The sequence below is a fragment of the Ailuropoda melanoleuca genome, chromosome 16 (assembly GCF_002007445.2).
Source record: "Ailuropoda melanoleuca isolate Jingjing chromosome 16, ASM200744v2, whole genome shotgun sequence".
Classification (NCBI taxonomy): Eukaryota; Metazoa; Chordata; class Mammalia; order Carnivora; family Ursidae; genus Ailuropoda; species Ailuropoda melanoleuca.
Window position 1 is genome coordinate 17707848 of NC_048233.1, and position 26147 is coordinate 17733994.

At 36.8% G+C, this 26147-nt stretch overlaps 1 protein-coding gene across 6 annotated transcripts in view; it reads left to right on the forward strand.

Annotated features, from left to right (window-relative positions):
• The window catches only part of PLEKHA5 (pleckstrin homology domain containing A5), a 239568-nt gene that overhangs the window by 211696 nt on the left and 1725 nt on the right, over window positions 1-26147 (forward strand). For 4 of the 6 annotated variants that reach the window (XM_034644717.1, XM_034644712.1, XM_034644714.1 and 1 more), the window contains 9 exons: window positions 71-117; window positions 915-1103; window positions 1964-2081; window positions 16100-16218; window positions 19856-20065; window positions 20965-21105; window positions 21536-21660; window positions 22885-23030; window positions 24890-24995. In XM_034644717.1, the coding sequence (XP_034500608.1) occupies window positions 71-117; window positions 915-1103; window positions 1964-2081; window positions 16100-16218; window positions 19856-20065; window positions 20965-21105; window positions 21536-21660; window positions 22885-23030; window positions 24890-24984 (1190 nt within the window). In that variant the 3' untranslated portion in view covers window positions 24985-24995. The remainder of the gene's footprint in view (window positions 1-70; window positions 118-914; window positions 1104-1963; window positions 2082-16099; window positions 16219-19855; window positions 20066-20964; window positions 21106-21535; window positions 21661-22884; window positions 23031-24889; window positions 24996-26147) is intronic. The other 2 variants (XM_034644715.1, XM_034644716.1) reach the window with 1 other exon arrangement.

The window sequence follows — 26147 nt, forward strand, 5'->3', positions numbered from 1 at the left end:
TTATTCCTTTTTATGTCAATTTAAAGAATATGTTTAGTATGGGTAGTTACATTTATAATTTTTTTAACAGGTATGGCAGGGTCAAAGCCTTTCTCAGCAGTTAAGTACAAAAATGAGGTAAGTTTGGATTGTTTATCTCTAAATTATTTTAAATATGTAACACATGAATTAGAATTTGTCTTCTCTTCATAACAAAAATGTTTCCTAAATATATTTAAGTTATTGTTTTAATCTTGAAATTTCACTGATTGAGTAATTTGATACTTCTAACAGATATGATTTTTCTTCCCTCAATGCAAAAAAAAAAATTGAATCACTACTTTTCATCTGTGTTAGAACTTTAACATTGTCATACTTTTTCTAATACAAGTAATTTGAATATTTATCATTGTTTCTTATTCTTGATAAAATTTGTAGGATGATTGATAGATAAGTTGGCTGTGTGTCATGCATACCATAGAGAAATTACAACTACAAAGAGATACTGTCAACCTGAGTGAAAGCATCTGTGGTCTTGAATTTTGTATTAAAACCAATCAAAAAGAGATGTTTCTTTATTTTGTCTCTTAAAATTACAAAAAAAGAATAGGCAGTAAGATTTTTAAATTAATTACTTTCTTCTGTTTTTAAAGTGAAATAACAGTAGTTTCAAATATCTGTTTTGATGTTAAGCTTCAGATGAAAGCTAACCTGTATGTTACCCAAAAAAATTAGATAAAACCATATTTGAGACCCAGTTACTGGCTATCATACTTTGCATTTTTTATTTTACTTTTCAATTTGAGACTTTTGGCTTGGCAGTGTCCCTTTAATTATCTTAAAGTGAATTTAAGTTAACTTACCATTGCAAAGAATTTAGATACACTTAATTCAATATGCTTATCTAAATAAGGTGACTATTCTACAATCTTTAGGAAGAGGAAGTAGTCCCACCTCGTCCTCCACTTCCTCGGTCCTATGACTTTACAGAGCAGCCTCCCATAATCCCCCCTCTGCCCAGTGATAGCAGCTCCTTGCTCTGTTATAGCAGGGGCCCAGTCCATCTGCCTGAAGAAAAGAAGATTCATCAAGTTCAAGGATATCCAAGAAATGGATCTCACTGTGTAAGTGGCTTCAGTAGCCACAGAATAATCAATCATGTACCTGCCCTCTCATTTTTGAAAGTTTATTTTACACTCAAACTTTTGTTTTATTATAACCCCACTTTTAGCCAGTGTTTTTCTGTTTGTTTGTTTTATATATAGTTATCATTTGTGTTTTTCCTGTTTTCGTTTTACCATTCTCATTTTCTTATATTTTTACAATTTTAATACTTCATAATTTCATATTTTTAATAAGTGTTTTTTTAAAGTGGTTACCTTGCATTTGCCTAAGAAGTCATATTTTAAATATACCATTTCAGGATATTAGAGGCAAAATATCTTTGGATCAGAAAGAAGTGAGAATGAAAAAAGATTGTTACTAAGAATGATAAAAGGGTTGGGATATGGGCAGTTCCATCTAGAAAAACTGTTAGAGGATGTGGACATTGCAAGGAGAGACATTACCCATGGAAGCTGAAAATAAGAGGTTTGGGGTTGAACAAATAAATGTAAAATGTGGTAAGCTAGAAGAGAATTAAGGGGATAAGAAATAGGACTAATTGAATTAATATGATATAATTATTTTCAGACCTCAGTTGTACTGTGATAAAAAAATGTTCTAATGACTTTGTCCCTAATAAGAATATTCTTAATTTGAAAACCAAAACTTTTATTGGTTAAAAATATTTCAGATTTTTTTTTCCTATGTTAGTTGTAATATATATATATATATCAATTATATGTATCTATTGTGCCTGTATCCAAGACAGTTGACTGAGGCTTTTAATTTTCAGGGTTTGATTTGAGGCTTTAGAGGTAAACCTTATAAAAGAAACTTGTACCAATTTTTTTTTTTTTAAATTGCACGTCTTCCTTTCCAGGGTCCAGATTATAGACTCTACAAGAGTGAACCAGAGTTAACAACAGTGGCAGAAGTTGATGAATCTAATGGAGAAGAAAAATCAGAACCTGTTTCAGAAATGGAAACTTCCGTTAAAGGTCAGCATTTGGGATATGTCTTATCTCCTGTGTTTTTCAGACATTTTAACAAAATCAGTTTACATGTTGGCTCAGTGCATATACAAGCCCACAATCCCTTATCTGAAACCTTTGGAATCTGATGAGCTTCTGAATCCAGAAGTTTCAGGTATTAGGAAGGTAACATGATCCATAAACCTTATATTACATGTCATCTCAACGAGGCATGAGGCCACATCCCCTTCTGAAATAAATTAATATTTCTGAAATGTTCATCCTGAGAGGGATGAAGACTAAAAGCTTCATATCAGTCCAGGTTAGGTTTTAGTGAAAAATGAGTACATTCCAAACTTTTTGAAAAGTTTTCCATTTCCTGAGATTTTAGGGTAGGGAGGTTTTGGTTTTCTTCTGTTTTAAAATTGTACATGAAAAATCAAGGGCTAAGGGGTACCCTGCTGGCTCATTCAGTAGAGCATGTTACTCTTAATGTTGGGGTCCCCACGTTGGAGCCCCACATTAGGCATAGAGTTTACTTAACCAGAAAAACAAGTAAATAAACAAATTCCATGACATAGTACTCTTACTGGATGTACTCTGATTTTTTAAAGTGTATTTATTTATTTTTAGTAACCTCTAGACATGATGTGGGGGTTGTGAGTTCAATCCTGAGATCAAGATTTGCACACTCTTATGACTGAGCCAGCCTGGCACCTCTGATTTTTTTTTTTTTAAATACTGATCGTTCCTCAGGGTTGTAAAGAAAAAAGATAGAGGGGGAAGTATTCAAGAATAAAAAGATAGAAAAGGCCAGTGCTTCAACCTTGTTTGGATTGTGGTTGGTTGGTTGGTTTTAATTCAATTAATTAACATATACTGTATTATTAGTTTTAGAGGTAGAGTTCAGTGATTCAGCAGCCTTATGTTAACACCCAGTGCTCATTATATCATGTACCCTCCTTAATGTCCATCACCCAGTTGCCCCAGCCCCCTCCCCTCCAGCAACCCTGTTTGTTTCCCATGATTGAGAGTCTCTTACAGTTTATCTCGCTCTCTGATTTTGTCTTGTTTCATTTTTTCCTCTCTTCCCCTTTGATCCTCTGTTTTTTTTCTTAAATTCCACATATAAGTGAGATCATGTGATAATTGTCTTTTACTGGTTGACTTATTTTGCTTAGCACAATACCACATCTTCTTTATCCATTCATTTGTCAGTGGAGATCTGGGCTCCTTCCATAGTTTGGCTATTGTGGACATTGCTGCTCTAAACATTGGGGTGCAGGTGCCCCTTCGGATCACTACATTTGTATCTTTGGGGTAAATACCTGGTAGTCCAATTGCCGGGTCATAGGGTAGCTCTGTTTTTAACTTTTTGAGGAACTTCCATACTGTTCCAGAGTAGCTGCACCAGCTTGCATTCCCACCAGCAGTGTAAGAGGGTTCCCCTTTCTGCATCCTCCCCAACATCTGTCATTTCCTGAGTTGTTAATTTTCTCCGTTCTGACTGCTGTGAGGTGGTATCTCATTGTGGTTTTGATTTGTATTTCCCCAATGCTGGATCATGTTGAGCATTTTTTCATGTGTCTGTTGGCCATTTGCTTGTCTTCTTTGGAGAAATGCCTTTTCATGTCTTCTGCCATTTTTTTACTGGATTATTTGTTCTTTGGGTGTTGAGTTTGATAAGTTCTTTATAGATTTTGGATACTAGCCCTTTCTCTGATAAGACATTTGCAAATATATTCTCCTATTCTATAGGTTGACTTTTGGTTTTGTCGACTGTTTCCATTGCTGTGCAAGAGCTTTTTATCTTGATGAAGTCCTAATAATTCGTTTTTGCCTGTTTCCCTTGCCTTTGGAGACGTGTCTTGAAAGAAGTTGCTGCGGCCAAGGTTGCTGAGGTCACAGAGGTTGCTGCCTATGTTCTCTAGGATTTTGATGGATTCCTGTCTCACATTTAGATCTGTCATTCCTTTTGAGTCTATTTTTGTGTATGGTGTAAGGAAATGCTCCAGTTTCAGTCTTCTGCATGTGGCTGTCCAGTTTTCCCAACACCATTTGTTGAAGAGACAGTCTTTTTTCCATTGGATAGTCTTTTACTGCCTTCTCGCAGATTAGTTGACCATAGAGTTGAAGATCCATTTCTGGGTTCTCTATTCTGTCTCATTGATCTGTGTGTCTCTTTTGTACCAATCATACTGTCTTTATGATTACAACTTTGTAATAGAGCTGGAAGTACAGCATTGTGATGCCCCCAGCTTTGGTTTTCTTTTTCAGCATTCCTCTGACTATTCAGGGTCTTTTCTGGTTCCATACAATTTTAGGATTATTTATTTCAGCTCTGTGAAAAAAGTGGATGGTATTTTGATAGGGATTGCACTGAATGTATGAAGTGCTCTAGGTAGCGTAGACATTTTAACAATATTTGTTCTTCCATCCCATGAGTATGGAATGTTTTTCCGTTGCTTTCTGTCTTCCTTAGTTTCTTTCATAAGTGTTCTATAGTTATTAGAATACAGATACTTTACCTCTTTGGTTAGGTTTATTTCTACATATCTTATGGTTTTTGGTGCAATTGTAAATGCGATCGATTCCTTAAATTCTCTTTCTTCTGTCTCACTGTTAGTGTATAGAAATGCAACTGATTTCTGTGCATTGATTTTATATCCTGCCACATTGCTGAATGCCTGTATGAGTTCTGGCAATTTTGGAGTGGAGTCTTGGGTTTTCCATATAGAATATCATGTCATCTGCAAAGAGTGAGAATTTGACTTCTTTGCTGATTCGGATGCCTTTTATTTCTTTTTGTTGTCTGATTGCCGAGTCTAGGACTTCTAATACCATGGTGAAAAACAGTGGTGAGAGTAGACATCCCTGTTGTGTTCATGACCTTAGGGAAAAGCTCTCAGTGTTTCCCCATTGAGAATGATATTCACTGTGAACTTTTCATATATGGCTTCTATGATATTGAGGTATGTTCCCTCTGTCTTACACTGTGAAGAATTTTAATCAAGAAAGGATGCTGTATTTTGTCATGCTTTTTCTGCATCTATTGAGAGGATCATATGGTTCTTGTCCTTTCCTTTAGTGTATTAATTGATTGATTTGCAGATGTTGAAACACCCTTGCAGTCCTTTTAATGTACTGTTGGATCCTATTGGCTAGTATCTTTGTGAGAATTTTTGCATCCATATTCATCAGGGATATTGGTCTGTTCTCCTTTTTGGTGGGGTCTTTGTCTGGTTTTGAGTCAAGGTAATGCTGGCCTCATAGAAAGAGTTTGGAAGTTTTCCTTCCATTTCTGTTTTTTGAAACGGCTTTAGAAGAATAGGTATTAATTCTTTAAATGTTTGGTAGAATTCCCCTGGGAAGCCATCTGGCCCTGGACTCTTGTTTCTTGGGATATTTTTGATTACTCCTTCAATTTCTTTGCCGGTTATGGGTCTGTTCAGGTTTTCTATTTCTTCCTGTTTCAGTTTTGGTAGTTTATAAGTTTCTAAGAATGTATCCATTTCTTCCAGATTGCCTAATTTGTTGGCATATAGTTGCTCATAATATGTTCTTGTAATTGTATTTCTTTGGTGTTTGTTGTGATCTCTCCTCTTTTATTCATGATTTTATTTATTTGGGTCCCTTCTCTTTTCCTTTTGATAAGTCTGGCCAGGGGGGTTATCAATCGTATTCTTTCAAAGAGCCAGCTACTAGTTTTGTTGATCTGTTCTACTGTTCTTTTGGTTTCTANTGTTCTTGTAATTGTATTTCTTTGGTGTTTGTTGTGATCTCTCCTCTTTTATTCATGATTTTATTTATTTGGATCCCTTCTCTTTTCCTTTTGATAAGTCTGGCCAGGGGGGTTATCAGTCGTATTCTTTCAAAGAGCCAGCTACTAGTTTTGTTGATCTGTTCTACTGTTCTTTTGGTTTCTATTCATTGATTTCTCCCCTATTCTTTATTAATTCTTTTCTGATTGATGTCCATTAGCCTGATAAATGGTTTTCCACCCCCTCACTTTCAATCTGGAGGTGTATTTAGGTCTAAAATGAGTTTCTTGCAGACAACATATTGATGGGACTTGCTTTTTTATCCAATCTGATACCCAGTATCTTTTTTAATTAGGGCATTTAGCCCATTTACATTTAGAGTAACTATTGAAAGATATGAATTTAGTGTCATTGTTTTACCTGTAAAGTCAGTGTTTCTGTATATTGTCCTTGTTCCTTTCTGGTCTATGTTACTTTTGGGATCTGTTTTGCTTAAAGGATCCCCTTTAATATTTCTTGCAGGGTTGGTTTAGTGATCACAAATTCTTTTCGTTTCTGTTTGTCCTGTAAGCTTTTTATCTCTCCTTCTATTTTGAATGACATCCTACCTGGATAAAGTATACTTGGCTGCATATTTTTCTCATTTCGCACTCCGAATTTATCATGCCATTCTTTTCTGGCCTCTCAGGTGTCCATGGATAGGTCTGCTGCCAGTGTAATGTTTCTACCCTTGTAGGTTATGGACTTCTTGTCTTGAGCTGTTTTCGGGATTTTCTCTTTGTCTCTGAGATTTGCAGGTATCACTATTATATACTGGGGTGTTGACATATTTTTATTGATTTTGAGGGGGTGTTCTCTGTGCCTCCTTGACTTGAATGCCTGTTTCCTTCCCCAGATTAGGGAAGTTCTCAGCTATGATTTGCTCCAATATACCTTCTCCCTCTCTCTCTCTATCTCTCAATCTTTTTCTCTCTCTTTCCTCTTCCTCTGGGATCCCAATTATTCTAATATTGTTTCATTTTATGGTATCACTTATCTCTCGAATTTTCCCCTCGTGCCAGTGGTTGTTTCTCCCTCGTTTTCTCAGCTTCTTTTTTCTCCATCATTTTGTTTTCTGTATCACTAATTCACTCTTCTACCTCATATCCCAGCAGTTAGAGCCTTCATTTTTTTATTGCATCTTATTAATAGTCTTTTTCATTTCAGCTTGATTAGATTTTAGTTCTTTTATTTCTCCAGAAATGGATTCTCTAGTGTCTTCTCAGCTTTTTTTTCAAGCCCAGCTAGTATCTTTATAGTGGTTATTCTGAACTCTGGTTCCAACTTCTTACTTATATCCACACTGATTAGATCCCTGGCAGCCAGTACTGCCTCTTGTTCTCTTTTTGAGGTAAGTTTTTCTGTCTTATCATTCTTGCAGAAAGTGGTGGCTTTTTTATTTGTAGAGTTGCAGCTGTTCTTTTCTTAGCTCTCAGGTTGAGTTCACAGAGTTCAGAATGAATTGATAGCTATCTAGCTGAATTCTTGGGACCAGAGGAAGCTAAGGTCTTCTGCTCCTCTGGCATCTTGGACTGTCTCCTAGATTGTGGTTTTAAAGAAATTTCTAGGAGCACCTGGCTAACTCAGTCAGTGGAGTATGCAGCTCTTGATCTCGGGGTTGTGAGTTTGAGCCCTATGTTGGGTGAAGAGATTACTTTTTTAAAAATTGTAAGTAAGTGTTTTTTGAAGTCTCTAAAGNATCTTGGACTGTCTCCTAGATTGTGGTTTTAAAGAAATTTCTAGGAGCACCTGGCTAACTCAGTCAGTGGAGCATGCAGCTCTTGATCTCGGGGTTGTGAGTTTGAGCCCTATGTTGGGTGAAGAGATTACTTTTTAAAAAATTGTAAGTAAGTGTTTTTTGAAGTCTCTAAAGACATTCTTGGGACAATTATGGAAATTTAAATATGTTCTAGAGATTATCAACAGTAAGTGATATTGTGGTTATTTAGGAGAATGTGTAAATGGTTCACAAATAGAGGTTGTGTGGTGTTCACATACGGTTGACTTGAATAACATAGATTTGAACTGTAAGGGTCCACTTAAATGCAGATTTTTTTTCCCCAATAAGTACTGTACAGAACTGTAAATGTATTTTTCGTATGGTTTTCTTAATATGGTTTTCTTTTCTCTAGCTTACTTTATTGTAAGAATACAGTATATAACATATATAACATGCAAAGTAATGTGTTAGTAGTTGCCGGTTAACAGTAGGCTATTACAGGGGCGGCTGGGTGCCTCAGTCGTTAAGCATCTGCCTTTGGCTCAGGGCATGATCCCAGAGTCCTGGGATCGAGCCCCACATCGGGCTCCCTGCTCCGCTGGGAACCTGCTTCTTCCTCTCCCACTCCCCCTGCTTGTGTTCCCTCTCTCGCTGGCTGTCTCTCTCTCTCTGTCAAATAAATAAATAAATTCTTTAAAAAAAAAAAACAGGCTATTAGTTGTTAAGTTTTTGAGGAATCAAAAGTTATATGCAGTGGCACCTGTCTGGCTCAGTCTGTAGAACATGTGGACTCTTGACCTTGGGGTCATGAGTTCATACCCCACGTTGGGCATAGAATCTACATAACATGAAAAAAAAAGTTATTTGCAGATTTTCAGCTGCATGAAGGGTCAATGTCAGTAACCCCCATGTTGTTCAAAGGCCAACTGTACTTACACAGAGGTAAAGCAAATATGGAAAATATAAATTTTTCAGAAAAATAATTAATTGGTCCTTACCCACCAGACTGATTTTTTATAATCTGATAAAGGATCACGAAATAAATTTTAAAAAACACTAAGTTATAATGTTTATTTAACTTTTTCCATAATTAGAATATTTTTTTAAGTCGTACAGTGTCAGGTTTTGGGGAGTGTTTTTGTTTTTTATTTTTCATTAGAAAAAAATACTGCCTTCTTGAGAACTTATACACCCACATTTATACGCCTTTCTTATTCTCATCCAAATCATTACTTTTCCTTACCAAAAGTCTTTTTTAACTTTACATTTTCATACACAGATGAAGTTAAACAGTCGTAGTCTCAGCCTTTATCATACTGATGCATATTATTATAAATACACAGGAAACATAACTGCAAGCAAATGTTTTGGCAATACAGTTAACTAGATGCCCCAGCCAGTCCTCTTATAGAAAGTGTTTCTAATTGCTGGTTGATATCATTTTAAATTTTTTGGAGAAACTTCAACAAGTAAGAAAGGAATGCTCACCTTATGTGAAGGGTGTGGCTTAATTAGTTTGCTAGGGCTGCCATAACAAAATATCATAGACTGAGTGGTTTAAACAACAGAAATTTATGTTTACGGTTCTATAGGCAAGAAGTCCAAGATAAAGGTCCAGCAGGGTTCAGTTTCAAGTAAGGACTCTCTTCTTCCTGGCAAATAGAGTCATATCAGGGGTTAGGACCTCAACATGAATTTTAGAAAGACATAATTCAGTTTGTGACAGGAGGAATCCAATAATTTAATTGGAACACTAAAATGCCTTATGACAGTACAAAGCTCAGAACCTGAATAAATTAGGAGTCTGATAAGATACCCCCTCAAGTAAAGCTGGAAACCTCTGAGAGCTATACTCTCAGTGAAAACTGATTAATTTGATTTCATCAAAATTTAAAGCTCCTGCCCATTAGAATGGGAGAAAATAGTATATATATCTGACAAAGGCCTTGTATTCAGAATATATAAACAACTCTTGCAGACACTTAATGACTGAGCCACCCAGGCGCCCCTCACAACTCTTGCAAATCAATAATGAAGACAAGCAGCCCAATAAAAGTAGGCAAAGACTTGGAAACTTAACAAATATAGTATACAAGCATACAAAAAAGTTTACAACTGATCAATCATAAATGCAGTTTTGATGCAAATTAAAATCACAATTCACACCTTCTGGAATAGCTAAAATTAAGACTTAAATTACCAAGTGTTTGTTAGGACATGAAACAGTTGGAATTCACACACACTTCTGATGGTGGTATAAGATAGAGCAACAGTTTGACAGTTTCTTATGAAATTAAAATTAAATTAAATATGCAATTATGATATCCAGCAATTCTGCTCCTATATACTTACCTAAGAAAAATGGAAGCAACATTCCTCAAAAAAACTTATACAAGGATTTTTACAGCAGTTTTAATTCATTATAAACAAATATTGGGGGCAACCCGTACGTCTATAAACAAGAGTTTGGATAAACAAATTGTGATATTTTCATACATTGGACTACTACTCAGCAATTAAAAAACACTTCTGATAAAGGTACATGTGTGACTCTCAGCAACATGTATAAATATGAAAAAATTATGTTAAGAAGTCAGACATAAAGGAGACATGGTATATGATTCCTTTATATGAAGTTTGAGAATAGGCAAAACTAATCTATTGGTGATAGACAACAACATAATGGTTGCCTTTGGCTGACGGGGGGTTGACTGGAAGGGAATTTTGTGGGGTGACGAAGATGGTCTTTATCTTGACTGAAATGATTATACAGATGTATACCTATGCAGCTAAGGATAAGAATGCATTTATCAAAACTCACCAGTTATGCGCTTAAGATCTGTGCATTTTAGTTACACATTTTGCCTCAATGAAACAAGGAAGGAAGAGTAAAGACAAAAACTGGAGAGTTTGAGGCATCTGGGTGGCTCAGTCGGTTAAGCATCTGCCTTCAGCTTAGATCATGATCTCAGGGTCCCGGGATCAAGTCCTTCACCAGGCTCCCTGCTCAGTGGGGCGTCTGCTTCTCCCTCTCCCCCTCCCCACCCCCCCCTTTTGCACGCACTCTCTCAAAAATAAAGTCTTTTTTAAAAAAACAAAAACTGGAAAGTTTGTCACTTACCATCATTTGAGAGAGTTCTACATTTCGTATAGAAGGAAAGTGGTCAGATATGGAAAATCTGAGAAGCAAAAAACTAAAATATTTGATAACAATAGCGTATAAAACAGCAGGAAACTTGTTGGTATTAATATGTTCTAAAGTGCTTGTATTGTTCCAGAGGATGGTAGTGATCATGATTACCTTTAATAAATTAAGTGTGCATGCTTAAGGATAAGATAAAGAAAAGAAATAGACTGTATAGTTTCCAGACTAGTAGGGAAGCGAACTGAACAAGAATCCATAAGAAGAAAAAGAAAAAATAGAGGAAGTGGGGAAAATATAAAACAAAAACCAGGATGGCAGAAATAAGTCTAAATACATGAGTAATTATAACAAATATAATTAGACTAAATGCTTCACTTGAAAGAAAAAGGTTGTCAAACTGGATTAAAAATAAAGTTTAGCTGTATCGTGTTTATAAAAACATCTAAAACTTAAGGCAGCTAAAAAATTGAACCTAATATTGAGTGAAAACATCAAGTTGCAGAAAGATACATAGCATATAGCTCCACCTATGTGTACATTAAAAATATTCAAAACTGAAATAGTATTTTTTTAAGGAATTCAAATATTATAGAACTATAAAGAAAAATGGGGGGAGATAAACACATAATTTGACAATTACCTCTGAGGAGAGACAGGAAAGGAGAGGGGATTAGGGAGTGTTTTGGGGTTTTTTTAAAGATTTTATTTATTTATTTGACAGAGAGAGACAGCCAGCGAGAGAGGGAACACAAGCAGGGGGGGTGGGAGAGGAAGAAGCAGGCTCCCAGTGGAGAAGCCTGATATGGGGCTCGATCCCACAATGCTGGGATCACGCCCTGAGCAGAAGGCAGACGCTTAACGACTGCGCCACCCTGGCACCCCGTATTAGGGAGCGTTTGAAGGTCGTGATGATATTTCTAAGCTATGTGATGACCAGATGGTCATTCTTTATGCTTGCACATATTTTGTACTTACTCCTTTGTATCTGCTCTGTTTAATAAAAACAGTAAAGAGGAAAGTCCCTTTCATTTATCCAATCAATAATTTTGCAGTAAGTGCTAAGTAAAAATTTGAGTAGTGTGTAAGTTAATGAAATGTCAGGCATATGGCCATGATTTGTAGAAACTTTTAAAGCAGAGGTTCACAACCAGCCACCTACAAACCAGGTCTTTGTTCTTGTTGATGAATACACGGTACCCGGCCAAGATTAAAAAAAAAATCACGGAGCGTACAACACTTGAGCAGACACTTTACAAGAGAGTATATTCACGTAGCAAATAAGTGTATGAAAAGAAGTGCCGTGTTTTTAGTCACAGGAAAATGCAGATTAAAACCACAGTGAGATTCCCCTTATAGGCACACCACATTGGCAAGTTAAGGCTGGCATTACCTTTTTAAATTATCTAAATGTTTTTAGTAGAAGTTCAGTTATTTTGCTGGGATTTTCCAAATATACAGTTACGTCATAATTATAATTTTCCTTTTTTCCTTCCGTCGTTTTCTACCTCTCCCTTCTCTGGAGCCAGTAGTTGCACAGTGGTGTTACTAGAGAACGTAGTAGATATCCTAATTCCGTTGTTGACTTCGGTGGAAATGCTTTTAAATTTTTCCCATTGATCATGGTGCTGGCTTTGGTGTGGGTTATCTACATTGATTATATTATGAAAGTATCCATTTATTCTCGTTTCAGTAAAACTTTCCTTTTTTTCTTTTTTCCCAAAGATTTTATTCACTTAGAGCATGAGCAGTGGGGAGAGGCAGAGGGTGAGGGTGAAGCAAACTCCCCGCTGAACAGGGAGCTGAACGCAGGCCTTGATCCCAGGACCCCGAGATCATGAACTGAGCTGAAGGCAGACACTCAACTGACTGAACCACCCAGGCACCCCAAGTTTTTCTTTTTCATGAAAGGATATTGAATTTCATTAAATGCCTTGCTGGCGATCATATTTTTCTCTTTATATATTAATATGTTGAGTTACATTTACTAGCTTTTCTAAATTAAACCATCCATTTGCAGGGCGCCTGAATGTCTCAGTCAGTTAAGGGTCTGACTCTTCAAGCCTCATGTTGGGCTCCACGCTAGGCATGGAGCCTACCTAAATAAATAAATAAATAGAGATAAAAAAAAATTCTAAAAATCATCCATTTGCATTCCTGACATAAACATCATTTATGGTATATTTTTCCTTTAATGTGCTAATAGATGCTATTTGATAATGATTTATTTCATACTTTTGCATTAATAGTTATAAATATATGTATTAATATTTATGAATAAATATGGAGTTTTCTTAGCCCCCCCAAAAAAAAACTAGTGTGTTGGTTGCCACCATTTTTTTTTTTAAGATTTTATTTTTTTATTTATTAGAGAGCACTAGCAGGGGGACGGAGCAGAGGGAGTGGGAGAAACAGCCTCCCCCACTGTATGCTGAGCCTGATGGCGGGCTCGATTCCAGGACCCAGAGATCATGACTCAAGCCAAAGGCAGATGCTTAACCCACTGAGCCACCCAGGCACCCTATTCGTTGCCAACATTTAAAGACTGGGACTTTGGGGCACCTGGGTGCTCAGTGGGTTAAGCATCTGCCTTCAGCTTGGATCATAGTCTCAGGATCCTGGGATCTAGCCGCATGTCACGCTCCCTGCTCAGCGGGAAGTCTGCTTCTGCCCCTTCCCCCTACTCCTCTCTCTCTCACTCTCTCTCAAATAAAATCTTTTAAAAAAATAAAAATTAAAAAGGAACATTCCCTGTGGTTCCTTTTATTAAAAAAATAAAATAAAAATAAATAAAAATAAAAACTGGGACTTTGTAGGGGCTGCTAGGAAGGCTCAGTCAGTTAAGGGTCCAACTCTTGATCTCAGCTCGGTTTTGATCTCAGGGTCATGAGTTCAAGCTCTGTGTTGGGCTCCACTCTGGGTGTGGAGCCTACTTAAAAAAAAAAAGGGGGGGGACTTTGTAACTTTTCTTAAAAAATAAATCTAGGGGCACCTGGCTGGCTCAGTGGGTAGAATTTATAACTCTCGATCTCAGGGTTCTAAGTTGGAGCCCCACCTTAGGTGTGGAGATTACTTAAAAATAAAATCTTTAAAAAAAAAAAAAAAAAACCTCAGTAAACCTAGCCAGAACGCCCCTGTTTGAACAATACTGGTTTCCTGGACCTGAGTAGCATCTACCCACTTCAGGTAGGATATGGGGGGAAGTTGCTATGTATCACATGTGTAACATTTTTAATCCTTGTAGGCAAAATGTTTAGAGCATATATAAAATAAGGACTACACTTTATTATTGGCTTTTGCATATCTTATTCCATTCTTTTTTCTTCTCCTATATAGTCATAATGTCTCATGATCTGTATTGGATAAATGTGGCCAGTCAAGTATACAAAATTTAGCAATTCTTTAATCAGTGACTTTAACTCATCAGTAGGAATTCAGTTGAATTGAAAAAAGTGAAGTTGATAACCATTTGTTCCATCAATGCATGTCTTTATTAATAAAAAATACCTTGTCTGACATATGTTCTCTATTAGGGTTTGGATTCTTCCTTGAAATTTGCATCTTAAAATTTAGGAATTTGGCGTTTTTTTAATTTTTTATTTTTAGTGATCTATACCCAATGTAGGGCTTGAACTCACCACCCTGAGATGAAGAGTTGCATGCTTTCCCAACTGAGCCAGCTTTGCACCCCTAGGTGTTTGGGTTGTTTGTTTGTTTTTTAACTCATAATCATAAACTCTCATCTGAATAAATTGTCTGAAGTACCCAGATCAATTATGGTATAATTTGTGCCACGGGACTTAAAGTGGGGCTTTTAAAAATGGATCACTAACTGGAATAATAGAGGCTTTCTCTTTGTTTGAATTGCAAAATCACCTGTATTGTATATCAACTCAGCTCTTCCTATTATTAAATATGCAACCTTGTAATATTCATAGAGTTCATAAACAATATTAAAACCTTAGCTACAGATTTTTTGGTGTATAAATTAAAGAAGTCCTGAATGATTTACCAGCCGTTTGTCTTTGGGGGAGAAAATCAACTTCCTTTTTTCCTTATTCTGCTTAGTTGATGTAATTGTAGGTGAGCCCAAAGAGAGTGGTGTTTTTCTTATTTCTTCTTTTTTTTTCTTTTTTTCCCCTAAGAAAACCATTGAGATTTTAACAGTTTGTTCTTACTAATGTCCTTAGTGGATAGTAGTGCATATATTCTGCTTAAACAAGACGACTATGATATAAATGCACACATTTTATATATTAACTAATTTTTAGCTTTTATTTTTGTTGTGTTAATGATTTTGTGTTGTATGTTTTGTTTTCGGTGGTGTGTGTTCATTTTAGAAATTTTTAAAATTGCAAAAGAGAAAGTGACAGTGATTACCTATAGGGAACTATTGATAACGTTGTTAGTGGACTCTATTGAGACAGTGCAGTGTGATTGAAAAGAGACCAAATGGGAATGAAGGACATTTAGGTAAATCACTTAAACTTTCTGGGCCATGCCCTTCCTGGTCTTTAATATGTGAGAGGATTGAGGTCCTTTCAATCTCTGAAAATGTTGTGAATGGAAAGAAGCCTAAAGGAGGAGCTCCAGCCATGCTGCTGCTGAACTATATGGACTTGAGGAAGTAAATTAATGCAGATACTGCACTTTATTTACCTTCTTTCCTTTAGAAGGTTGTTGTGAGGATATATGATCCATTGTGTATTACTAATTTTATAATTAAAATTTGTGATGTCATCTATTAATCTATAGAACTTTAGGTAGAGTACAGTAATGGAAGGCTGCTACGTTTTCCCTGGCTCTTTTCAAACAATAAATTTTCCCTATAGAGCCCCTGGCTGGCTCAGTCAGTAGCACATGTGCACTCTTGATCTCAGGGTTGTAAGTTCAAGCCCCACTGGGTATAGAGATTACTTAAAACCAAAATCTTTAAAAAATAAAAATAAATTTGCCCCCTTTTTTGAGAGAGAGAGAGCAAGTGCATGCTAAGGGGAAGGGAGTGCAGGGTAAGAGGGAGAGAGCAAATCTTAGGCAGCACAGAGCTCACAATGCTGAGATCATGACCTGGGTAGAAATGAAGAGTCAGACCCTTAACTAACTGAGCCACCCAGGCACCCCCAATAAATTTGCCTTTTAATTTTAAAAGCCTCAGAGGGGTGGCTGGGTGGCTGAGTTGGTTAAGCATCAGACTCTTGATCTCGGCTCAGGTCTCGATCTCAAGGTTTGGGAGCTCAGGCCCTGCGCTGGGCTCCACGCTGGGCATGGAACCTACTTAAAAATAAACAAATAAATAAAAGCCTCAGAAATTGAGTATGTCAAAAGCAAGCATTATGTTGTGTGAACGATGTTTTGTAGAACTTACTGCTGTTTTAATTTTTAGGTCCCCACTTTCCTGTTGGAGTAGTCCCTCCCAGAACAAAATCACCAACACCTGAGTCTTCGACAATAGCCTCCTATGTAACCTTAAGGAAAACTAAGAAGATGATGGATTCAAGAACGGTATTTAACTAGAACTTAATTTCTAGTAGAATTCTTAAGCCTATATATGGCTTTCTCATACATAATTTCATTTTTAGCATTTCACAAAAATTTTTTTTACATAGTCTAAGAAAAACTTAGTAATCTTAATTTTTTTTTAAATTACATGCAGGAAGTTAGCACCTAGGGGACAGATCTACTCAATACCTAATCTAGGTTTGTTTTGATCGGCCTTGAGATAAGGTCCACAGTTTGTGGAAATCTATTCTCATATGACTGCCTTATATTACATCTCTTGACACCTCTAAAAAGTTCTTTGATGAGACTGATAGACATGTCCTGTGGTCAACCAAAGTAATGGATTTCCAAGCTACCCTGAGTTTAGAGGGCCTTTTAGTGGTGGATTTAGAGTTTGCCAGTCCTCTGGTGACCCTGAGAAATGTGAATTGAGATTGGGAAATAAATTATTTATTTCACATATTCATCTGAGACCCATTTAATTCAAATTGCTGTAAACCAATCTAATCTTGGTCATTTGGGGAAGATTATCAGGGTGCTTAACTCCTTTTCACCAGGTAGGCTTAGAAATTTGGGCTGCAAAAGTTTTGTTTTTTTTTTTTTTTTTTTTAAGTGAGAGCACAAGCAGGGCTGGCTGGGGGGGAGGTGGGCAGAGGAAGAAACAGACTCCCTGCTGAACAGGGAGCCCAATTTGGGGCTTGATCCCAGGACCCTGGGATCATGACCTGAGCCAAAGGCAGACGCTTAACTGACTGAGCCACCCAGGTGCCCAAAAAAGTTTTTTTAAGATTTTAATTTATTTATTTATCTTAGAGAGCATGAGCTGGGGTGGGACAGAGGGAGAGGGAATCTCAAGCAGACTCTGAGCTGAGTGCAGAGTCCAGCATGGGGCTTGATTTCACAACTCCAAGATCATGACTTGAGCTGAAATCCAGAGCCAGATGCTCAACCAACTGAGCCACCCACATGCCCCAGAACTTTTCTTTTCATCTTTATAAATGTTCTACTTATTTGGTATGAGGTAATTTGATAATTTTAAGCTATGAGAATGAAAAGTACTACAAATGATAAAATTTATGGTTATTCTTGAAAGATATTCAAGTACAACTGCAAAGTATATGCCCAAAATATCTGACAAATTTATATACAAGAAATGTAATATTTTAATTAGCGCAAAATTATAGAGACCTAGAAAGATCATTATTGTAGAATAAAAATTAATGAATTTCTATATATCAGTATTACCATTGGCAGTCATGGTTTTATAATAGTATTATTTTTTCATAGTTAGGCATTTTATACAGATGAAAAGGGTATTTTCTTTGGAAATTGTAAAGCTAAAATAAAGCAACAGAAAAAGGTTTTTAAAATGCATGTTGAGGGGCACCCAGCTGGCTCAGCTGGAAGAGCATGCGACTCCCTATCTCAGGGTTGTGAGTTCAAGCCCCATGTTGGGTGCAGAGAGTACTTAAAAATAAGATATTTTAAAAATTAAAATTAAAATAAAAATGCAAGTTGAGGGAGGCCTGGCTGGCTCCGTCAGTAGAACATGTAACTCTTGATCTTGTATTCGTGAGGTCAAGCCCCACGTTGGGTATAGAGCTTACGTTAGAAAAAAGTTAAAATGTGTGTTGAGATGAAGAAGAAAGATATTACTGGATTTATATTCTATAACTATCTTTTTTTAGTACATAACTATCTTAAATAGTAGAAGAAAAACTACATAACCAAATACAGGGGGGGAAGTATAGAAGAGTATAGTTATATGATATTGGTACAGGAAAGACCTTTCTAGGCAAAATCAGTGCCAGTATAAAATACTTGGAATATAACAGACAAGTTCCATAATATATGAGGAATGAATATACATCAGTTATTTTTAAGAGTTTCTTTATGGAAAATATGCAACAGTAATTCACAAATATATGATAATTGTTCAACCCCATAATAATTTTTAAAATACTGAAACTGCAATGAGATGCTCTTTTCCAGTTATCATTGGAGAAAAAGATCTAAAAATTAATAACATTTGGCATTTTGAAACAGTAGATTTTTACAATATGACAACTTGGAAAAAGGAAGTTGCCGTGTAACAACATTTTTGCATAAGCGTAGAAAAGGAAGACTACATGTTTGTAGTTACTAAAAATAAAAGGATAAAATAAGAAACTTAATAAGATCCAAAATAAAAATGAAAGGGATGTGATAGTAGCTAATTCCCAATCTGTATCTAGAATTTGCTCTTTTTTTAATGTGTTTTTTGGTTTGTTTGGTATTTTGTTTTCCAAAGCAAATGTGTTTTATTCTACATATAAAAGAGAATCACCATCACTTTCTGCACATTAAGGCTTTTCATTTTTCCTCTTCCTTTTAGTTTTTACTTGAGCTCTTTAAGGTATTTATTCTATACAATTGAAAATGGCTCTAGTTGAGGCACCTGGGTGTCTCAGACTCGGTTAAGCATCTGCCTTCGGTTAAGCATCTGCCTTCGGCTCAGGTCATGATCCCAGGGTCCTGGGATTGAGCCCCACATCAGGCTCCTCGCTCAGCGGCAAGTCGGCTTCCGACAAACGAGCCCCTCCCCGTTTGTACACGCAGGCTCGCACTCTTTCTCTATCAAATAAATAAATAAAATCTTAAAAAAAAAAGAAAGAAAGAAAGAAAGAAAATCACCATTAAGAAAGAAAGAAAATGGCTCTAGTGCTATAAATAAACTCTTGCCCTGCAGGCATTTTTCAGATTGCAGGAGAGAGAAAAGATTTTAGGAGTTTGCCTGACAAACTGCCTCATCACAGAAATGCTTACCTCCACCTGGGCTTTTTCAAAAGCAAGCGGCTTCACCAGTGTCTCACAGTCAGTCCCCACCAACTCAGACCAGAGACATAAAGAAACGTATGGATTCTGTGCCGTAGATTCTAGCATATGTTGAATCTTTAAATGTCTATTATATAAAATAAGCTAAAATTCGCTTATGACTAATACTGAAGTTCTTGTTTTGTATTTTATACCCATATCGTTTTACATCGTTAATAAAAAAGTAAGAAGTAAGAATTGGTTATTTAAGGTGACAAATATTTTTAAACCCTTCAGTAAACCATAAAAATGAGTCTCATATATATATAAAGTTTTCAAATAAAACCATCTGATTTATGGAAAATAGTATTTCTGTATTTCTGTTATTGATCATAAACCAAGGCTTTTCTCTACAGGTCTTTTCACAGTAAATGTGTGACTTAAAACATCACATTTTCATTAAAACAAATCCCTGGGGCGCCTGGCTGTCTCAGTTGGTAGAGCATGCAACTCTTGATCTCGGGGTTGTAAGTTCAAGCCCCATGTTGGGTGTAGAGAATACTTAAAGATAAAATCTTGGGGGAAAATTTTTTTTAATAAAATAAATCTTCTATATTTAGAAGCTGTGCCCCTTCCTAGTTTGAGTTTTATAGAATTTCCTGTTACAGTGACCATGCATCACCAATTACTAGTGAAGGATAAAACAGCTTGCCTTTCTGGTGTTAACAAACCTCCACTTTTGACTTTGAGAACAAAATAAATGCATTTTAGAACATTTTTTATTCCAACATACTTTTCAGAAGTTATTCTACATTCTTGTATTGATATGTCTATTTTTAATTTAAAGGAAAGGCCACGAAGTGCAGTGGAACAGCTCTGTTTGGCTGAAAGCACCCGACCTAGGATGACTGTGGAAGAGCAAATGGAAAGAATAAGGAGACATCAGCAAGCATGCTTAAGGGAAAAGAAAAAAGGATTAAATGTTATTGGTGCTTTAGACCAGTCACCCTTACAGAGCCCTTCAGGTTTAAGAGATAATCCATTCAGGATTACCCAGGTAGATCAATTGCATTTAATCATTCTTCTGGGTAAATCTAATATCACTTGAATCGGGATCATGGAGTTACATGATTGATGTGTTTTCAAATGTCTACAGTATGGGTAGTTATTTTGTATTTAATTCCCGTAATAATAAGTTAAGACAGCTTAGTAAAATAGAAATAGCCCTGAGTTCAAAAAATCAGAGCTATATTACTTGTTGGATGTCCTTGTACCAGCTATGGACTCACTGTTCTCTACTATAAATCAGATGGCAAATACAGCCCATCCCATATACTTCACAGAGATACTAAGAAGATGAAAGTGCTTTCAGCAAATGTGAAATGCCAGGATAGTCCCCAATTCCCCTTCCAATAAAATGTGTATTACTCTGTGTCCTAATTTAACATGACCTAAATTGTAGCAGGAGAGAGCTTCTAAACAAAAGTTCTAAGTCTGCTATTCATCACATCCCAGCCCCCCCCGCCTTGTAAAGTGACACCATTCCATTTCTTGTTATTTGTTTGTTACCCCAATTCATAAATAGATAGCAAACTTGGGAACCTTTTTCAGTAGCTTCTGTCTGGTCTGTCCCTGTTAGTAAACATGTATCAGCTGAAAGCGTTGCTCTGTCTTCCTCGAAATCCCCTTTCCATCTAATCAAGAGCTGGCAGGCATTGCTGCTAACGCGCCAGCACAGGTGAATAATTACACATTCTACAAATTACAAAATGGATGGTTAAAAGAGATGAGAAAAAATGTGTGGTATACTGATATATATTTTTTTTTCCTCTGTTGGTTTTCATAAGGAAACCTCCTTGTGAGTGAAGATCAGCCTTTTTTCACAATTAAAAGGTGCTATCTAAAAACTGTGCATGGCTTCATAGTATGAATCTCTGCTATGTGTCTTTTGGACAGACTCGAAGAAGGGATGAGAACATTAAGGAATTGGATGCTGTCATTAGAGAACATGATGTAAAGCCAAACCATGAAACTCCTGAAGCAGAAATTGTTCGACTAAAAGAAGCTGAACCTCAAAATACGGATTTCAGCAAAGAGGTAGCGAGATTATTTTAGAGCAGAACTCCACGGGGGCAGATTTTTGAAGGTTAGATCAAGTGGGAAGGTTGAAAATAATGATGTTTCATTTCATCGCAGAGACCCTAAGTCTAAGTGAAATGATAGATTTTGTTTAACTTGAGTGATGTATTCAGCACATCAGAAAAATTGGGTAATTGAACATTTAAAACATAATCGGGGCTAGAATAAAGTACTGTTAACCCCAGTTAAAGACTCGGATATCCCCGAGCTGCTGGCTGTTAGCAATGTGCATCATCCCTCCGGGCGAATAACTTTTTGCACCCGGTAGTAAAGAAGGTTAATATTTTCTGTATACTTGAATCTAAATATGTATTTCAGTAACTGTTTGACAGGATATCCTGTTTTAACCCACTTTTATTTTTGAATCATTTTTCTTCTTATTCTACAGTTGGAAAAAACTGAGGACATTTTTTCCAAAACACTTTTCAAACCTGAACCAAATGGAGTAAGTTCGGAGGAAGTGATGGATAAAGAGGCAAACAAAGAGAAAATGCCCGAGGATGTTTCATACAGGTAATAATTAGGGAAAGCGACAAAGGAATCACTCCCAGAATTACGTAACTGCTCAAGAATGGTGAACTTCAGAGTCAGAAAGTCTTGGATTCCTGTCCCAGCTCAGCTACTGAAGAGCTGTAGGACCTTGAGCAATGTACATAACCTCCCTAAACTGCAAGTTCCTTACTTGTAAAAATGGGGATAATAATATCTATCTCACAGATGTGTTGTGATGATTAAATAAGAAAACACAGGTATAGCACTTAACAGTATGCTTAGCACCTAGGAATTCAGTAAGGACCTTTAAAAAAAACGCCAATAGATACATAAGCTGTCTCCAAGTCAGCACCTCAGCATTGCCTGCATAATGGGTGGTAATGACAGACACTGATCAGAAATCCAAGGTATCTGACGTGTTCCAAAAGTTACAGTGATTTGCTACTTATTTTTTGGCTGTATTTCTTAACTGGCCTTCTTATGTGTATGTCCTCAATCTCACCCTTCATTAGAAAAATAACCAGAGCTGGTTATTCACAGAGAAATACTGTGATTTAATGTTACTCAGAATCCCTTTATTTCTTCAATGAATGGCAAGATTGAGTTTGAAAAACTTTTGGCAATTGCTGATTAGAAAAAAAACCTGCTGTTTTGTTAATAGGTGTAGATTAAAACACATCTAGTATATTAAAAATCTATGAGTTTCATGACCCAACAACAACAACAAAGTTTGTTGGCCACTTTGGACGATGCCAGGGAATTGACTTCTTATTCCAAAACCTGGTACATAAAGGCAAAGAATCAAGTGTTTATCTTGCCTTTCCCAAATAAACTGCAACCAAAAAGTTTTTGAGGAAATAGTTTTCTTTTTAGAAGAATTTTTAGAAGAATTTCATTCAATAAGGAATGAAAGACATTCAATAAGGAATGAGAGACTGTTTTGCTAACCCTACTGAAATAAAGGTTTTGAACCATATTCCTCAATGGCTAGAAAAGCTGGAAAAGCTGAAAATCTGACAGGGAACTTCGTAATGAGTGGCTCAAGAAACCCTTGAACTCACTGATCATTTTTGACATCACGAAAAGAAACAACCGGTTAATGCAAGTGAAATGTTAGCAGTTACTAACTATAGATGGTGGCATCTTTTGTATATGGTTAAACATTTTCATGATGATAAATTGGAAGAAAAAATTTTACTGTGTTCTGTAATAACAAGTTTTAAAATGTCGATCTGTTTTCATTAGCCCTCAGGATGAGACACAGATCACAAATCATAAGGCAGAAAGTCACCCTGAAGAAAATACAAAGGACACTATTCTTGAGCAGGAAGAAACTATTGTTTCTTATGAACAAACTCCTGATGCTTCCAGAGGAAATCAGACGGTGGCAGGTAGATATTACACATTTCATAGTCTTCTCACTGGAGTTTCCTCTGAACCTCTGAATTCATATTCTGCCTTCCCACATGCACCTTTGGGAAGGATGCCCCTGGAAAGGTTGGAAAGGAGACCTCAGCCTAGATCCACAGAGTCTCTTCTGGCTTGGATCACTTCCTTCTCTCTCTCTCTCTGTCTCTTCATCTTAACTTTAACACATATACCATAAATTTTTTCTAATAAGATCTTCCAGAACTTGGAAGACATACCTGTTTCTCCGAGGCTGCATTCTCAGAATAGTCACAAACCTACCACCACTTTAGGAGCTGTAGAAGATTTAGAACCTAAACTAGTAGGATGGGTTTGTTCAGCTGCTGCTGTACCCACATCTGGGTTTTTCTCTGATAGAAGATCGTGATCCATAGCATGTCATAGCATGTCATAAGATAGGGCCTCCTGGGAGGCTGTCGGTTAAGCAGCTGACTCTTGATTTCAGCTCAAATCATGATCTCAGGGTTGTGAGATCGAGCCTTGTGTTGGGGTCTGTACTGCCCCTCCCCTCACCCCCTCCCTCTCTAAAAAAATGATTAATTAATTAATTAAAAAATAAAATAATAAAAATGTGCCACTTTCAAGGGCTTTTTTTCCTTAACAGATTTGATTTTCTCTTTTTTTCTTTATGATATTTGGCAAGGGATGGTGATTCATACAGCTAGTACATATTATCAACATCACTTCTCACAGTCCATAAGCAAAAAACCGTTCTTAATAATCCTCTGTCCTGGGGCGCCTGGGTGGCTCAGTCGGTAGGTGTCTGCCTTCAGCTCAGGTCATGATCCCAGGGTCCTGGGATCGAGCCCCACTCGGGGCGGGGGGGTCCCCACTCAGCCGGGAGGCTGCTTCTCCCTCTCTGCTCNAAAAAAATGATTAATTAATTAATTAAAAAATAAAATAATAAAAATGTGCCACTTTCAGGGCTTTTTTTCCTTAACAGATTTGATTTTCTCTTTTTTTCTTTATGATATTTGGCAAGGGATGGTGATTCATACAGCTAGTACATATTATCAACATCACTTCTCACAGTCCATAAGCAAAAAACCGTTCTTAATAATCCTCTGTCCTGGGGCGCCTGGGTGGCTCAGTCGGTAGGTGTCTGCCTTCAGCTCAGGTCATGATCCCAGGGTCCTGGGATCGAGCCCCACTCGGGGTGGGGGGGTCCCCACTCAGCCGGGAGGCTGCTTCTCCCTCTCTGCTCCTCCCCCTACTTGTGCACGCTCTCTCTCTCTCTCTCTCTCTCTCTCTCAAATAAATAAAATCTTTAAAAAAAATAATAACCCTCCCTACTTTCACCCTCCTCCCCATCATTTTGCAGAAGGGCAAATACAGTAAAATTCAGTTAGTTGGGACTGTTCTTCTTTGGAAGAACACAGGATTCTGGCAGTATTCTCTATATCTTATATACATAAAACATGCAAATTGATGTGATAAGTCCTGTTTCCTTGTAATGGATATTAAACACTGCCTTTTCTTTTGCCTCTATCATTATAAGGCATTGTGCACAGAAATTCTCACTTTTTTAATTGCCACTGATATTATCTATATGAAAATATAGATATATATATATATAATCAAAACACATTGTATACGGTGGTTAAGTTTAAGGTACAGGAGGAAGAAGAATTTTTAAACAGTCTTCAAGAGACGTTTCATGCTAAATAATAATTAGTGGTCAATTTAGAAAATCACAGAACCCAGGTACGACTATCAGTTCCTGAAACATGTTCTTATTTTATGAGATCACAGCATCAGGATGTCCTTCTCCAAAGGTGTCCTAAAGACGTTTATCTTCTCGCATTCTCTTGGTGTGTTTTAGTGAAAAGTCTGTCTCCATCTCCTGAGTCCTCGGCATCGCCAGTTCCAGCCACTCAGCCGCAGCTCACAGAAGGATCCCATTTCATGTGTGTGTAGTCTCAGAAAAAGTACGTCAGTTCCCTTTGCATTTGTACTTTAACTTCAGAGTTTTTAACTTGAGTTTTATTCACTTATTGGTTTGGTGAACAAAAACAGATTAATTCTGGGCTGTCCATTAGGGATCGTTGGCAGAGCAAGGAGGCTATGTATTTGAGCCACGGGCAATAACTCAGATCTCCGACATCAGCCCTTCCTGTGATTTGCTACGTGACAGCATTTTCTCTGTCTCTTATTTCATCGTCCATAAAAACAGCAAAACTAAGAGGGTATGGCATGTGCCAAGACAAGCCTCACAGTGTTTTGCAGCTGTGCTCCCACTTAGCATTCCTTTCCATAGTCGGATCTGAGAACTCTGTGGAAGCGATTACATGTTGCTCAAGTAATGTTTTTTACAGTTCATGTGATATGTCTACCGCATGGGGAGTCTGTTAATTATTTTAAAGGACAAAGGAATGTTTGTGGTACAGCTAACTACATGGAATATGAAAATCATTAAGATCTATCAGAAATTATTTCTAAATAATTATTTTAAGTAAGGGAGGTCACTGCTAAAAAAGCTGTGGGTGGGGTCAGGAGGAAGGAGGAAACCGTACCTTAGACCACAGTCTAAGAGCTGAGAATAATTTCTTAAGTTCTTTTAACAATTTTATACAGATGCTAAATTTTACTTGTACTTTTATACTTGCAGATACATAGTCTTTTTACTTTTCAGGAAACTGAGATATGGAGCTATTATGCCTTTTTGTCCATTTTCTCCTCATACCATTTACCAGGTCTAGTAATAGCGTATGCGTTAGGGTTACCACCAGTTTCTGCTAAACAGTTAGAAGCAGCAAAAACACATAGAGATATTATAAACATTATTGCTAACATATTCTTTGACTTTTAGATTCTCAAAATAAATTAGTACAAATACTAAGTTGACTGAGTTTACCCAGTAGTGCTTATTTTCTAGAATCTTCTTCCATTCATACCTTTTTGTAGCAATTAGAACCTGTGTCCTTTTGTTCATACAGAAGGATTTATGTCTGTCTTGTCATATTTGTAACTTTTTATTTGAGATTATGTCTACATAGAGCCTAGAAGAGGCCTTTGTTTGTTGTCAGTTGATATTTATGCAGGATTGACATCCTTTCTGGAGTTACAAAACACCTGTTTGT